We start from the raw sequence: 16,745 nt of genomic DNA on the forward strand, positions 1-16,745 counted from the left end.
AATTTTACTAAATTATTCAGATCCAGGTGCTGATTTGAAAAATGTAGAATATTTTTCATGGGACAAGCCCTTTGAAGGACACATTCCTCTGAGTTTAGTCTGGAGACCATAATGGTCTACAACGGTCAGTGGGTCTCTGCAGGCTGCCATCTATTACCACATGCTGGGGCTAGGTGACTGGTATCCCAACAACAGAGGACATGGCCACCAGGTCACACAGGATTTCCAGTCTTTGACAAAGATCAGGTAGTATTACACTTGTTTAGTGGACATGTATTCATATAGACAACTAGCATGACCAGATAGTAATCTGATAAAATATTCATGCAGTCCATTTCCTTGGCACCTGATTGTATGGAGATCCCACTGGTTTAAAATTTCTATAGAGTCCTAGGTTTATTTTTAATTAAAAATTGTCATATCATTTTATGGGCCAAGCATGAGAATGATCCAAACACACCTACCATTTGTGGACAGGTCGGTACTGTGACAGTCATGTATTCTCTGCCACTAGTTGCAGATACCGTAATACTCCAGTCAGTTTATACAGTCCCTTTCAATACAAAGTTCTTCCTGTTTTTATGAGGTTTTACCAAAATAATATAACACTTTGGTGCAAATACAGAACACAGCATCCCGGAACTAGAGGCCAAGATGGCAAATACCTCAACAGCCACGGTGGACGTCCCTTTGGCACTAAGATAAGTCGGAATGAAGAAAGCCCAAACACTAAAGAAAACCAACATACTAAAAGTAATTAATTTAGCATCATTAAAGGTATCGGGTAGCTTTCTAGCAAAAAAGGCAACAATAAAGCAAACCGATGCCAAAATGCACAAATAACCTAGTATGACATAAAAAGCAATGGCTGAATCCTTATCACACTCAATTATGATTCTTGCTACTTCTGACTGTTTGTTATAATAGATGGAAGGGGGCGTCACAAATAACCACATAAGACATACCAACACCTGAATAGTGGAACAAGTAAAGACAATGTATTTTGGAACTTTGGCCCCCACCCACTTCCTTAAGTTTTTCCCCGGTTTGGTGGCATTGAAAGCTATGACCACAATCAATGTTTTAGCTAGAAGTGAAGATACAGAGATCGCAAAGGTGATTCCAAAAATCGCTTGCCGTGAAAAACAGGTGACTCGTTCTGGACGTTCAATAAAAATTAGACAACAAAGGCAGGAAAGCATAAGCGATAATAAAATGAGGTAGCTGAGGTCCCGGTTGTTGGCTTTGACAATTGGAGTGTGTTGATTCTTTATAAATATCCCAAGAACCACTGCAGCGAGCACCGAGAATAAGACTGCTATGAAAGTCAAGACAACTCCGATTGGATCTTCATAAGACAAGAACGTTAGAACTTTTTTGATGCACTGGGTCTTCTGCTCATTAGGCCATTCGTCCTCAGGGCACTTGCTACACACATCCACATCTACAATGACAAAATATAAAATTTTTATATTATAAAATGGAATTTCTACTAGTACATTGCCCATTTCACTTAGTACTTAACTACTATGGAAGCTGTACCTTGTAGATATGACTGTATGACAACTGAATCTGACTTCACTGTCTTAGGAGAATGACCGTGTTTCATTACGCGCTGCATAGTCATGTTAACCTTCAAGGCCTCAAAGGTTTTAAAGGGGTTGTCCAGCTTTCACTAATTGATGGTCTATCCTCAGATCATCAGTAACTGATTGGCAGAGATCTGACCGATCAGATGCTCAGGTGTAGCTCCAGTTCCTGAATTTGATGCATGAGCTATCCAGCTCCGTCAAGTGTGTTGTGGACTGAGGTCATCACTTCAGCGTTGTATCAACCAGCTCCCTCCACCTCACAGCGGATGGTGCTGTGTAGTTTTGGTGCCAACTGTCGACCCCGGAGCTACACCAGAACAGTTGATTGTGGGAGGTGCCAAACTCCGCCGATCAGTTAGTGATGACGTATTCTGAGGATAGCCCATCACTTAATAAAATGTACTTTTTGATGATATTCTAATTTATTCAGATGCACCTGTAATGTATGTCGGTGGTGTTGCATTGCAACACACGACATGCTGCGACTGCGGCTGGACTTTGTGTTGCATTTTGTGCATTGACTAAAAAAAAAGTCACAAGACAGCAAGTTGCACGCAAGTCACACATATTTTTGTTGTGCAACACATTTTGCCTTGTAGCCCTACCATTATGTCTCAGTAAGATATGTAAATAATTACAGGTGTGGTCTGATTAGATTAGACACTGGGTGTTGCCACAAAAGGGCGTAAAAGGGTCTCAGAGGCTACTTTTGGGTAGAGTACATCTTGGTGACAGATCATTGACTGCTAGACTTGCCTCTACAACGCACTCAAAGACATTTTGCTCAGTTGACAGGCTCTGAGAGGGGTGTATCATTAGAGCGAGAAAAGCAGAATGGTGGTTTTGATGAACTGCTCACCATCTAGGCTGTTCTGACCTATCGGTTAGGAGATGTTGGGAGCAGTGCTTATGTGAGGGCACGCACGGCAAACAGGCTGTGGATAGCCCAGACAGGACCACCAGTAGAGAAGATTGTTTGATCTGCCGACAAGCACAAGCAGCTCCCACAGTTTCATTGAGCACCATTCAGACACAGGTGGCCCCTACATTACACACCCCTGTCTCTGCCCGGATTGTTTCCAGGTGCTTAGCAGAAGGAACTGCACCCATTGCATGTCCTGCCATTGACAACCACCATTGCCTTTGTTTGCAGTGGTGAAGTGAATGAGAAACCTGGACTGCTCTGAACTGGAACCTTATTGTCTTTAGTGACAAATCTAGATTCTGTTTGGGATCCAACAACAGTCCATTCAAGTAGTGGTGAGAGCCTCAATCCTGCCTTTGCTGTGGAGCAACACACTTGCCCAACTGCTGGTGTGATGATCTGAGAGCCATCGCATATGACAATCGGTCACCCCTAGTAGTTATACGAGGGACACTAACAGCTCAGCGGTATGTACAGGACATCCTGCCGCCATGTGTGTTCCTCTCATGGCAGGGCTTTCAACTGGCATGAGCAAGATAATGGTCACTCGCACGCACAGCAAGGGTTTCCTAGGAATGTCTCTGCTGGATTGCAACCCTTCCTTGGCCTCCTTGGTGTCCAGATTTTTAGTAAATTGAGTATTTATGGGTACAGCTGGGACATCAGCTTCAGCAACCTACGAGTGCAGGATCTACAGGCCCAACTGGAACATCTGTGGGCAAATGTACCGCAGGATACCATACAGAAACTGAATGCATCCATGCCCAACCATATCTCATCTTGTATTCAGGCTAGAGGCCGTATCTCATCTTGTATTCAGGCTAGAGGCCGTATCTCATCTTGTATCCAGGCTAGAGGCCGTATCTCATCTTGTATCCAGGCTAGAGGCCGTATCTCATCTTGTATCCAGGCTAGAGGCCGTATCTCATCTTGTATCCAGGCTAGAGGCCGTATCTCATCTTGTATCCAGGCTAGAGGCCGTATCTCATCTTGTATCCAGGCTAGAGGCCGTATCTCATCTTGTATCCAGGCTAGAGGGCGTATCTCATCTTATCCAGGCTAGAGGCGCCCAACAGGGTCCTAGAGTCTCCTTTTTATTGTACAGTTTTCCCCAATAAACTTCTCTTGCTCTAATATTATAATCATGTACATATATCATCATATAGAACGTTTTATGCCATGACAACAACTCCTTTTTGGTGTGTTATTTTTTGTTAATTAGTGTACAGTACTTTATATTGTAGAAACTAACCTGTCTGGTTGGAAATTTGTCCTTCTGGGCAAGGAAGGCAATCATAGCAGCATACTGGCTGACCTTCCCGGGTAGATTTTCTGTATCCAGGCTGGCAGCTATCACTGCACACAGATCGTGGTATCTGGATGATAAAATGTCATAATTGTATGCGTTGTCCTCATTTCATCCATCTATACAACTAGAAATTATCAGAGAATGTCCATAAAACTATTTAGTAGGAACATCGATGCATCTCATTTCCGCCATTGTGCATGCCACCTTGCCTTGACCAATAAGTCAAGGCATCAGCATCTTCTCACCCAACCCTGCAGTAGTACTAACAGAAAGTTATTATGGATGTGCTTAAACTGGAGATACAGTACCATCCATGCAATACTACAGGGCCAGGCGAGAGGATGCTAATGCCTTGTCCAGACAGTCAATTGGGGGGCGCACCTGTGTTTAGAGCCGCACCTGGTTTTGGCTCATAATGGCTGATTTGAAATCACTGATCAAAACACTGACGTGTGAATGAGGCCTAAGCTTGATCTCTTCCTTGGCCTGTATTTTGACCTAGTTTTATCTGCCTTGGCCCTGGACTGTCTTGGATTTGCATGTACTCTGCCTGACCTCAGCTTACTTCTGTCTGTGTGCTTTGCCTGTTCCTCTGGTGGTTTACGCTGGTGTCTCTGACTTACACGGGTCAGCTGCCAACAGTGGGACTGTTCCAAGATGTAGTGGCCTGGTGGGTCCTCTACAGCGAAGACTAGATCCCTGTAGAGGGGTTAAAGCGTGAAAACCAGAGAACCACTAGGATAATGCCCTTACAAATAGCCCAAAGTCAAACCGGTTAGAGGGCACAGTGGTCCCACAACCATTAGTTGAACTTTATAAACGATGTAAGTGTAAAGCAGAACATACACATTATACTAATATATATATATATATATATATATACCGTATTTTTTGCCCCATAAGATGCAAAATGTGGTGAAAATGCCAGTGCGTCTTATGGGGTGAATACTAATGAGCGCTTTTATTATTGAAGCTCATTGGTACTGGAGGACCGGGAACCGGTGAATGCAGCCCTCCCTGGGCTCTGTACTCACCACTTCCTGGTCCTCGGCTGTGCTGTGACTGCGCACAGCGTAAGGATGTCAGCGCTCTGTTACCTCATTGGAGCTGGATCCTAGGAGTGGAGGCGGCAATGTCCGTGGGAGGAGAGGTATGTGGATTTTTTTATTTTAATTGCTCTGATCAAGTGTACTAAGGTCTAGGGGTCATTCACATTGGGGTCTGAGCTGAGGTCTGATTGGGCGGTCTGATCTGAGGTGTTATTGGGGTCTTATTGACTTTGGGGGTCTGATCTGAGGTCTAATGAAAAATATATTTCTTATTCTCCTCCTCTAAAACCTAGGCATGTCTTACAGGCCGGTTCGTCTTATAGGCGAAAAATGTGGTGTGTGTGTGTGTGAATGAATATATATATATATATTATATACTAACCTTGGTGAATTTCTTTTCCCAAACTATACTTGAATTGTTTAAAATTATTTGTTTCCCTGGTGGAGCATGAAAATCAAAACTTCCAATTCGTTGAGAATTTATGGTCCAGTTTGGATAGTTAATAACATTATAGATATCATATCCGACTGATATTTCTCCATCACTGAAGAAAATGTTCTGTCCCACTGGGTTTGTGAAATTGATTTTTTTGAGAAATCTATGCAGCTGTAAGGTATAAAAAAATCATTGGTGACATAACAAAATGTGACGTATTGTAAAAACATTTTTTATCTTCTAAAGACGACAAATTCCAGCAAAAATGTTAAGAATATCAGCTAAACTTCTTTTCTATCATAATCTGTGTGATTACAAATCACTGATAATGTGTCCGTGCTTACAACATGGGAGAACCATTTGTGGTTGTCTAAAGGGGTTATCCCATTGTGATGGCCCTTATCCACATGCCTTGTTAGGGCATACGGTTTTCATAGACAGACTAGGGGAACTTCCCATAATAACCAGCAGCCGTTAAGAAGAGCTGTAGCACTAGGTACTACAGAGGTAACAGTTGCAACTGGGCCCTGGTGCCTAATGGGGTCACAAGGCCCCTCTGTCATATTAGAATAAACTAGTATTTTAAATGCAACACTGTAGCTGGGCGCCTTGTTAAAGAGAGCTTCAGGTTAAGTCATCTAGATAGACAACCTCTTTAACCCTTTCATGACCGAGCCCAAAAAAGGCCTGAATGTCCAGGCAACTTTTTGTGATTTTGTGCACGTGGTGGTTTAGTGACCCTAGCTTTTTTATTTGTTAGACTACGATAAGATATTATTTTTATTTTTTTACTTGACACTTAGGACTTTTTATTAGAATGTTTTTTTAGAGATTTATTTTTTCCATTTTTTTAGGTTTCATTTGGAGGAAAACTGCTAATTCTTGTTATAAAGAATTTTTTTAAGTATAGCTTTTTATTTCTTAAATATTAAAACTGACACAAAAATTCATTATTGCAATGGGTTCCCTATTTTGTGATGATCATTTTCATACAAAACATGTATAGTTTTGAGCGAAAGGGGTGACTGTTTCTGTTAGCGACTGCATTTTATTTGTATTTTTTATTTGTATTTTTTATTATTATTTTTTTACTCATATTTTAATTTATTTTTGGCACATAATATGTCCCCCAGGAGGTCATTAAAAGACCTCTGGAGGACACTTACTTTTTTTTTTACACGGGGCATGTGCAGATAGGATGTATATATCCAGTGGGCAGTCGGGAAGGGGTTAAAATGTCTGTGCAAAGACGATACTGAATGAATTCTCAATACATTCGCCCAGACACAGGCTAAACAAGGCAGTAGAATCCATACATCTATACACCGCTGGCATGTATGGATGTCAAAGCATTTTAGACACCTGTACGTTAGGTGCCTATTTCTCAAGGTAAACTAATTTAAAAAAACGATTTAAATATATTACAAATATCCTTTTTTCACATTTGCAATAGGTTTTAATAAAGTTTATGTCAAAATTTTGCTATACTTTAAAGTTTGAGAAGGGGAGCTGCACTACCATCAGTTTTCTTGGAGTCTAGTGGGGCATGAGCTGCTATCAGGAGAAGGGGGGCATAATTCTGATATCTGCTTTTTAAGTACCGCATGATAGAATGAATGGGATGAATTAGCTTCTGCCATATTGGGGTTTTACCTTTCTTTGGATCGACTTTACAGGATGGTAGGTTGATCTAGATCAGGGGTAGGCAACCACCGGCACTCCAGCTGTTGTGAAACTACAACTCCCAGCATGCATACTTGCTCTCCTCTTCTCAGAACTCTCATGGAAATGAATGGAGCATACTGGGAGTTGTAGTTTCACAACAGTTGGAGTGCCGAAGGTTGCTGAACCCTGGTCTAGATGAAGGTTCAGCAACCTCTGGCACTCCAGCTGTTCTGAAACTACAACTCCCAGAATCCTCCTTTCACTTCTATGGGAGTTACAAGAACAGCCAAGACAGTGTGCATGCTGGGAGTTGTAGTTTCACAGCAGCTGAAGGTTGATTCTAGAAGGACTTATGTCTTTTTTGTTCACTAACTGTAAGACCATCCTTACCTTCCAGCCTTTTAGATCTTGGAATTTGAGTTTATTTCTATCTTCTAGTCTTTTGCTCAGAGGTATTTCTTGATACATTTCATGCAATGCATGGGCCACAGCGTATACAGAATTATATACAATGTAACTCATGCCCGTGAATCGTAGATTACAATGCGAGTACATGATCTGCCTTCCACTCTCCACTCCTGTGCAGTTTCTTCTCCTTGGATTGAATGGACAACGGTTCTCACACAATTCATCCCACCATGTTGTAAATGTCCTTCCTGGTGGGAATCTGCTTGGATTAACCTCTTTTATAAATGAAATAAATTCTGGGTTCTCATATTTTTGCATAATGAACCTCAAAGACCCATTGACACTTGTGTCATTTTCCAAGTTGAGCATTCGAAAGCTGGACTCTGCCGTATGGATCCAGACTTTCCCAGGAATAGATGTCACATGGACATTTAATTCCAAGTAATACACATTATTTTTGGATCCGTAGACAAGTATGACATTTGCTGTTGACTTTGCAACGGTTTCCTCAATGTCCTTGATTCGTTCAGGACCGAAGTCATTAATGGAGGGTACACGCTTAATGAACTCAATACAACCTCCATTTTCCACTATCATGTTTTTAATAATCTTGATGGCATTGATGCTGCTGTCATCATCTGGGTATATGATACCAACCCACAACCAACCAAAGTACTTCAGTAATGTTATTATCGCAGAATACAACGCCTTCTCACTCGCGACTGTTCGATAGAAGTATGGAAAATGATGTTTATCACCCTGTAAAGGTTCTTGCGACATGAAACTGATCTGAAAGATAAATTAATAGTTACAAACGAAAAAGAAAAGGAAGTTGTAAATGTATCCCCTTTTTTTTATTAGTCTTTCACACCCCTAAAAGCTATGCATAACGTTTGAGATCTAGACATTTGTTGCACCACAACGTAACACACCAACTTGATACAGTGGCATAACTAGAACTGACTGGGCCCCCTTCCTTTAATCCCCTCAATGCAGACCTAAGACCCGACCAAGAAAAAAAAATATTCTCAGCTCTCTTCTCATCCGCTCTAGGTACACACGGCCCTGTGACCTGTTGTTACACAGCGTCAGGTCATAGTGCATCCTTGCGCAAACTACGTCCCGTCCTGAAGCTGTGCGTTGCCAGGACTTAGTGCAGTGCAGGCGCCCGGAGAAGAAGACCAGGGAGCGGTGACTAATACCAGGACTAGGAGAACTATACTCACCGCTCCCTGGGCCCTAAAAATAAATAAATGTTGTCCTACTCCCGGGCCCCTTCCTGAGTTCGCTTGCATGGTAGCTATGCCCCTAATGTGGAGCTTGAATACTGGATTTCAAGATCCCCAATCCTTTATTTCTGCAGGAGAGGTTTCTGGTATCAGACTATGCACCCTCCCCACTGAGATGGACATGCTTGCAAATATACATGGAGTCAGGCAAAAAACTGTTGTTTGTGTCACTAGCTTAACTTAAAGGCTATGGACACCTTTGGGGGCATTTTTTATTAATGCATTATACTCATTTTGGGCGCAAAAAAAATAATTTGCTTCAATTGGTCTTTAATAAAAAATGTTCAACAATTATTTCTACAGCTCTCATTGTCATTGCATCTGCAGACTGTTTCTTTGTGCTTTACGGTGAATCTATCTGAGAGCTGCTCGATCTGTAGCCCTTATCTGTACTTTCCTAACAGCTCATAAACACTCAGTATAGCTAAATTCTTATCAGTTTAGTAAGAATTTAGCTTAAAGGGGATGTCTCACTTCAGCAAATGGCGTTTATCATGCAGAGAAAGTTATTAGAAGGCACTGACTAATATATTGTGATTGTCCATATTGCCTCCTTTGCTGGTTTCATTCATTTTTCCATCTTATTATACACTGCTTGTGTCCGGGGGTTATGACTAGTGTTGAGCGAATCAAAGTATCTGAAGTGGACTTCAATCTGAATTTCCGGGAAAATTCCATTCACCGCAAAGGCGAATTTCCTAGTGCTTCATGGTAACTGTAGAGAGAAGTCAGGTGGGCATATATATAGATATATATATATATATATGGGGAAAAAAACACAGGTTCCAGCTCTTCACAATAAAAAAGGCTTTTATTCGACTTCCATAAAATTGGACTTGAAGGGCTAGGATGTAACAGCCCGAAACGCGTCACAACAATATGTCTTACTTTTGATGTTGGATTTTATGGAAGTCGAATAAAAGCCTTTTTTATTGTGAAGAGCTGGAACCTGTGTTTTTTCCATATTCTGCTCCAGACATCCGTGCTCCACTGAGAGGTGATAGGTGAGAGCTGCAGTGATTTTCCTTTTTCCAGTGATGGGCTCAGGTGCAAGGTCCAAGGGAATTGGCTTCTCACCCTTAATATATGTAAGAAAATCAGACAGCACTCCAAGACTTGAAAAAACGTGGTGTATTTATTCACCCATGTGGAACAATCGCAACGTTTCAGCTCACAACTGAGTCTTTCCCAAGCTTGAGAAAGGCTCAGTTGTGAGCTGGAACGTTGCGATTGTTCCACATGGGTGAATAAATACACCACGTTTTTTCAAGTCTTGGAGTGCTGTCCGATTTTTTTACGTATATATATATATATATATAATGTAGCAAAAGAAGGCAGCACTCCAGTTTGCAGTAAAAAAGTGGACGGTTTATTCACTCATCAGCAACGTTTCAGCTCTCACATTGGAGCCTTTTTCCAGCTGAGTAACATGTGCAAAATTACATACATATATAGTGCAAGTAATTACCAAAATACAAATTAACCCATCATATAATAAAGTGCAAATGCATAGACATAATCATCACATTACAAATATAATCAGTGTATTGTCATAATTTGATATAGCAGCAATACAGACATAACCGTAAAAAAATTCATAATATAGTGGATGTGATATAAAATCACCAAACTGTCATAATGACCAATCAAATGTGAGGGTGAACAGGTGTGTTTAAACATGATATAACAATCAAAAAAGATTAAAAACCTTTGAATGAGTCACTTGCGGCTGACAGGGCATGGTAGGAACTGTTGGCGTCCGGAAAGGAGCATGGCGCATGCGCCGCTCCAACCACTATCGCGAGATTCACTGAGGTAATGTGTGGTAAAACAACCACATCAAAGATGGCCACTTTGGAACAATGTTTTAGGGCGCATGCGCGTACCAATGCTACCGCCCATACGAGTTTGACAGACACAGATACAGTGTCCGAGCGCCGCAGTGTACAGCAGAAACAGCTGATCTATTCATCGGGGGCCGACGGGTCAACGTGGGTCACCAGTGAGATATCTGTACATGTGGGATGATGCGGTTGTCACACCGTTAGCATCCCACTGTCCAGACTGCCAGCATATCCGCTCTATGTCCCTTATAGCCATACAGTAGACGATGTCCACTTGAAATCGGCCTGAAGGACACAGATAGAACTGCATCGGGGCTCATAGTATATATAAATGTATATAGAATAGGTCAACTGTACCCGTCTGTATAGGTGTCACCCCAGTCCCAAAGGGGGCTTGAGTCACACCATGGCACAGACCGGTACTGACCATAAATATTAATAGAACTTATTACAAGATTATGAAAAAAGGGGATCGCCAACATGTTCCTCCAGGCTTCGCCATACGTGAACATTCGAACTTTTATGCTTCAGAATAATTTCCTATAAAAAAAGAAAAAATATTTAATGTATAGCACATGTTGTTTTCCATATGAGTCATCAAATTGGGAGAGAACACACATAAATTCAATGACTAGACAACCCTAAACTCCACATTTAAACCTTGTGGCCTCAAAGTGCCAAGTGTGTAGATCCAATAGAGTTCACGCTTTTTCAATAACTTTATCCGATCCCCACCTCGCCTTGACAGAGATATTTGCTCCAAAATTCTAAACCGTAGGTCATCTTGTGTATGTTTAGCTTCAGTGAAGTGTTTGGACAATGGGAGATCCATTTTTTGTTTTCTAATTGAATACCTGTGTTGGTTGAGACGGGTTTTGACGTCCCAAGTGGTCTCACCAACACAGGTATTCAATTAGAAAACAAAAAATGGATCTCCCAGTGTCCAAACACTTCACTGAAGCTAAACATACACAAGATGACCTACGGTTTAGAATTTTGGAGCAAATATCTCTGTCAAGGCGAGGTGGGGATCGGATAAAGTTATTGAAAAAGCGTGAACTTTATTGGATCTACACACTTGGCACTTTGAGGCCACAAGGTTTAAATGTGGAGTTTAGGGTTGTCTAGTCATTGAATTTATGTGTGTTCTCTCCCAATTTGATGACTCATATGGAAAACAACATGTGCTATACATTAAATATTTTTTCTTTTTTTATAGGAAATTATTCTGAAGCATAAAAGTTCGAATGTTCACGTATGGCGAAGCCTGGAGGAACATGTTGGCGATCCCCTTTTTTCATAATCTTGTAATAAGTTCTATTAATATTTATGGTCAGTACCGGTCTGTGCCATGGTGTGACTCAAGCCCCCTTTGGGACTGGGGTGACACCTATACAGACGGGTACAGTTGACCTATTCTATATACATTTATATATACTATGAGCCCCGATGCAGTTCTATCTGTGTCCTTCAGGCCGATTTCAAGTGGACATCGTCTACTGTATGGCTATAAGGGACATAGAGCGGATATGCTGGCAGTCTGGACAGTGGGATGCTAACGGTGTGACAACCGCATCATCCCACATGTACAGATATCTCACTGGTGACCCACGTTGACCCGTCGGCCCCCGATGAATAGATCAGCTGTTTCTGCTGTACACTGCGGCGCTCGGACACTGTATCTGTGTCTGTCAAACTCGTATGGGCGGTAGCATTGGTACGCGCATGCGCCCTAAAACATTGTTCCAAAGTGGCCATCTTTGATGTGGTTGTTTTACCACACATTACCTCAGTGAATCTCGCGATAGTGGTTGGAGCGGCGCATGCGCCATGCTCCTTTCCGGACGCCAACAGTTCCTACCATGCCCTGTCAGCCGCAAGTGACTCATTCAAAGGTTTTTAATCTTTTTTGATTGTTATATCATGTTTAAACACACCTGTTCACCCTCACATTTGATTGGTCATTATGACAGTTTGGTGATTTTATATCACATCCACTATATTATGAATTTTTTTACGGTTATGTCTGTATTGCTGCTATATCAAATTATGACAATACACTGATTATATTTGTAATGTGATGATTATGTCTATGCATTTGCACTTTATTATATGATGGGTTAATTTGTATTTTGGTAATTACTTGCACTATATATGTATGTAATTTTGCACATGTTACTCAGCTGGAAAAAGGCTCCAATGTGAGAGCTGAAACGTTGCTGATGAGTGAATAAACCGTCCACTTTTTTACTGCAAACTGGAGTGCTGCCTTCTTTTGCTACATTATCTACATTTGGGATCTTGGTCGCAGGTCTCCTGGGAGGATTTTTTTGCACCCGTTCATTTTTTGTGTGCTGCTTTCTTTCTTTTTCTTTTATATATATATATATATATATGTCGCTGAATGGCCAAGTGGGATATGTGTATACATATGTAGAGGGAAGTGTATTAAATATTCCCTAGATCTAATTCCCCATCAACTCTTATCAACAGCTCATCCCCCATGTTTAGAGAAAAACGAGTGCTGATAGCCTGTAGGATAACAGCTGATCAGTATCTAGTCCTCTCTTGTTCAGGCCCTAAACAGTAGGATGGTCCCGTTTGCTGGTCACCTCTGGATAAAGAGATTGCAGACTCTCTGGTACTGTTTGTCAGGGGGCTTTCTAACCAGAGACATCATGAACCTGTTTCCATACCTATGGCCAAACTCCATCCCCCCTACTTATGATATAGTCCAGCATTTGGGAATGGGGGGAGGGCTCTTGGAATTTGAGCATAAAGAGAGGCAGACGTGGTAGAGTGGACTTCAGTGGAGTGCATGCAGCCCCATGGATGAGGGAGAACCATCCCCAGGAAAATGAGCAAGCAAGGATCTCTCCTGGTACGAGCAGTAACTCCCTAGAGACGAGCATTGGTGGCTAAGTATTAACCCCTGAACCACCAATAACCACCCCTTATACCCCTACAATTCTCTGCTGCCCATACCCTCTGCCCTGCAGTGCCCTGTCCCCCTGCAGCAGTAACCCCTTTACTTCCTGATCCCCTGCTATTTCCCTGCCCAGCCAAATTATCCCCTGCTGCAGTCTGCTGCCCTGATACCAGCCCTGACCCTGTGTTAACCCTTTCTGATGGTGTTAACACTTTCCTGGGTTAACCCTTGCCCTGCCATACCCTGGATATTACCCCTGCAATTCCCTGCTGACCCCTGCTCTGACTGAACTGCCACTGCCTTGTACCCCTACAGCAGTGTGTTAACCCCTTCACTGCTGCTCTATACCTGCTGTCCCCCTGTACCAGCCCTGACCCTGTGTTAATTCACCAATCTTTGGTTAACCCTTGCTGTCCCCAGCCAGCAAGTATTAACCCTTGCAGTGCCACCATTTGTGTTTTACTCCTTGTACCCAGTAGACACAGTGAGTAGCCAGGCGGGTGGGTTGCCGGTATTTATATGTGTGTGAGTGTAATGTATAGATGGTGTGTGGGGTGGAATTGGGAATTGAATTGTGTAGTGTAGTTAGGTTTGTATTGTGTTCATTATAGTGATATTACTGTACTGTACTGTGTGCGTCTATATGGATATATATTTATAACCATTGATCTATAAATATATATAGATATAGCGTAATAGACTGTATTTGTATTGTGTAATAAATATTTCTTTATTCATAGCATACAGTCTATAGTGTTTTTGGTCGCCGCAGTAGTAAATCGCACATGTAGTTTAGTTCAGTGGAGTAAGTGTAGTTAGCTAGACAATTAACTAGAGAGTATAGCTAATTAACATAGATTTTATATTTTATAGTATAAATAGGCGGAGTCATCACTAGACGGCTCACGCCCATTTATGAATATTAATTATTGGTTTTATCCAAAATATCAATAATTAATATTTCCCTTAACAGTAATGAATAAATTTTCCCTGATATGGTAGTAAAAAACTAATAATTCATACTCACCTCATCCATTTGATTGTGAAGAGGCGCATCTTGATTGAAGATCCCGCACAAAATGTCGTGTAGGGTGACGTATGATGTCACTACGCCTGCTAGCATCATAACATAATCATGTGCCGCACGAGATTTCACGCTGCTTCTTCAATCAAAATGGCGGTGGCAGCCTCTTCGCGCCAAAATGGATAAGGTGAGTATTCTTTCATTATTTTTTTTTCCACCGATTTAATTCCTGAAAGCCCTAATTTTTTAATCTCAGATGCCGTGATAAGCGATAAACGCAGCATCTGAGGGGTTCAATGATGGGGGCGGTGTATTGGGTTGCCATCTTCCCCGGTGCTAATTTTCCCGATGCACCGTTCACATTTTGTACTACAATAAATGGATTAAAAAATCGGTGAGTGCCGTGGATCATTCAACTTCATTTCATGGACATTGTTTTTTCTCTGGTACTGCTGAGCACCACCGAGGCTTTATAGCTCATTGACCCACTGGTTTCCGGATGACCGATGAGGTTCTATGTACAATGTATTTTTAACCTTTTAAGTAGCAGATAAAGTCTTCAGTATACATTTACCAGAAGGGTACTAGGACTGTACAGTAGAACATAAAACAATATTACGACTGATTAAAAACTATCTTACGAAAATGCAAGAACAAAAACTTAAATTGATAACTATGATACAATTACAAAACGTTTGATCAAATCCGGTTACCCTCATGGCCCTGTTGTGCATTTCCTTACCTGTGGATATTTATAGATTCCAAAGATATTGGCATATTGTATAGAGAAACTAGACGCCATTCCCTCAATAACAGCCGCAAGAACACCATATTTATCGCAGTTGTAATTTGGATATTGTTTGGAATTTCCAGAGTAGATGCGAACAGCCCCTTGTATGGTTCTGAAGAGGTCGACGTAAGAATCATAGACGTTGTAGCCCAAAGTCACATTAGGTAAAATGTTCGGATTACGATTGATTTCATCCACTGCAAACACCAAACTTAGGAAATGATAAAAGTCTTCCAAGAGCATGCTGAAAATATCAAGTAACACAAGTGTCAATGTATGTAGTGGTCAACTGACCTGTATCTAGACACCCCAGTAACTACTATTAACTACCACTACCCAAGGACCAGAGCAGAATATGGCTGAAAGAGTCAAGGTCTCCAGCTCGATTTACAATGAGAGCACGAGGGCTCCATGAAAGTGACTAATATCAATCTTGTGTTTGGTTAGCACAAAAAAATAACTGAAAGGTTCTGTTTTTGACTCTTTGGACCTTGAGACCTTTTCCACTTCATGTAATTGTCCCCACATGACTTTTGGCCAACTGTAGCAAGAATGTGTAATGATTATGCAATATCCGTAAACTAAGTTTCTTGTAACTCCTTATGAGTTGTAAAAGATCTCTTGGTGGTCTTCCTCACCTTGACCCTCTGTGAAGGATCTCAGCCTACTTTTGGTTTGATTTACTGCTCTGATGAATTCTTTGTCTTTATGGTTAACTAAAATGTGTCAAGGGATATTTAGTGACTTGGCAATTTACCTCTATTCACCCCCTTGACTGGTATTTTAGTTACCTAGTCAGTTACCTAGTATATTCTGAAAAGCTGGCCATTCCCAGTCAATAGCCGTTGGCTGAACGACTATTCAGCCAACATCTATCTCTCCCGACTTCCCCGTACACATATACTTTCAGTTTGTTTGAACGTGTACGTGTTGTCAATGAAAGTTGCTTCCATGGACTTCAGGGAGAACAAAAGGAATAGGGTGAAAAAATGTATTTCGCCCCCGACATCATCTTCATCAATGTTCTTGGCGGGTTCAACTGGCAATACAATTATGTGTATGGGGGACTTATAGGCTGGATTCACAGACAGCATTTTGATGTGCTTTTGGTAAGATTTTTTACCAATTTTTTTTACCAAAAATATATTGTAAAGTCTACATACACAGCATTTTGCTTTTCTGTGTTATTTAGCATAGTTAGGGTCAGTGGTATTCTTTCACAACAAGCATGCTCTATGGCATTTGATTCATAGGCATCACGATAGAAAAAAAATGGCTGGAAATATATAAAAAACCAAGACCACATATAAAAAAAAAAAAGACTGCACGGTTAATCTTCAAATATTAAGACAAGTAATTAGAAGTGGACACTGAGTGATGTCTCTCCTCACTGGTGAAGATGGCTTCCACAGACATCCCATTAAGGCCTCATGCACACGACCATATCTGTTTTGCAATCCCTAAAATGGACATGTTGTCTGTGTT

At 41.3% G+C, this 16,745-nt stretch overlaps 1 protein-coding gene across 1 annotated transcript; it reads right to left on the reverse strand.

Annotated features, from left to right (window-relative positions):
- Positions 1-406: 406 nt before the first annotated feature.
- LOC120978112 (vomeronasal type-2 receptor 26-like) lies at positions 407-16,354 on the reverse strand. Its single transcript, XM_040406339.1, has 7 exons — positions 16,165-16,354; positions 15,899-15,976; positions 15,213-15,457; positions 7,367-8,173; positions 5,258-5,482; positions 3,770-3,893; positions 407-1,444 (listed from the first exon to the last, which is right to left on the reverse strand). Exons 1-7 carry the CDS (start codon positions 16,352-16,354, stop codon positions 543-545), a joined length of 2,571 nt encoding a protein of 856 aa, XP_040262273.1. The 3' UTR covers positions 407-542.
- Positions 16,355-16,745: the final 391 nt, after the last annotated feature.

Source organism: Bufo bufo, chromosome 8, assembly GCF_905171765.1.
Source record: "Bufo bufo chromosome 8, aBufBuf1.1, whole genome shotgun sequence".
Lineage (NCBI taxonomy): Eukaryota > Metazoa > Chordata > Amphibia > Anura > Bufonidae > Bufo > Bufo bufo.

What these genes read in the sequence shown, in the direction of transcription:
- LOC120978112 (XM_040406339.1), bottom strand. Translation starts at nt 16,354, where the DNA reads ATGCTGTCTGTGAATCCAGCCTATAAGTCCCCCATACACATAATTGTA. An exon ending in AAGATCTAAAAGGCTGGAAG is followed by an intron (nt 5,483 to 7,366) that starts GTAAGGATGGTC and finishes TATACCTTACAG; the next exon opens with CTGCATAGATTTCTCAAAAA. An exon ending in ACAAATTTCCAACCAGACAG is followed by an intron (nt 1,445 to 3,769) that starts GTTAGTTTCTAC and finishes TTGTCATTGTAG; the next exon opens with ATGTGGATGTGTGTAGCAAG.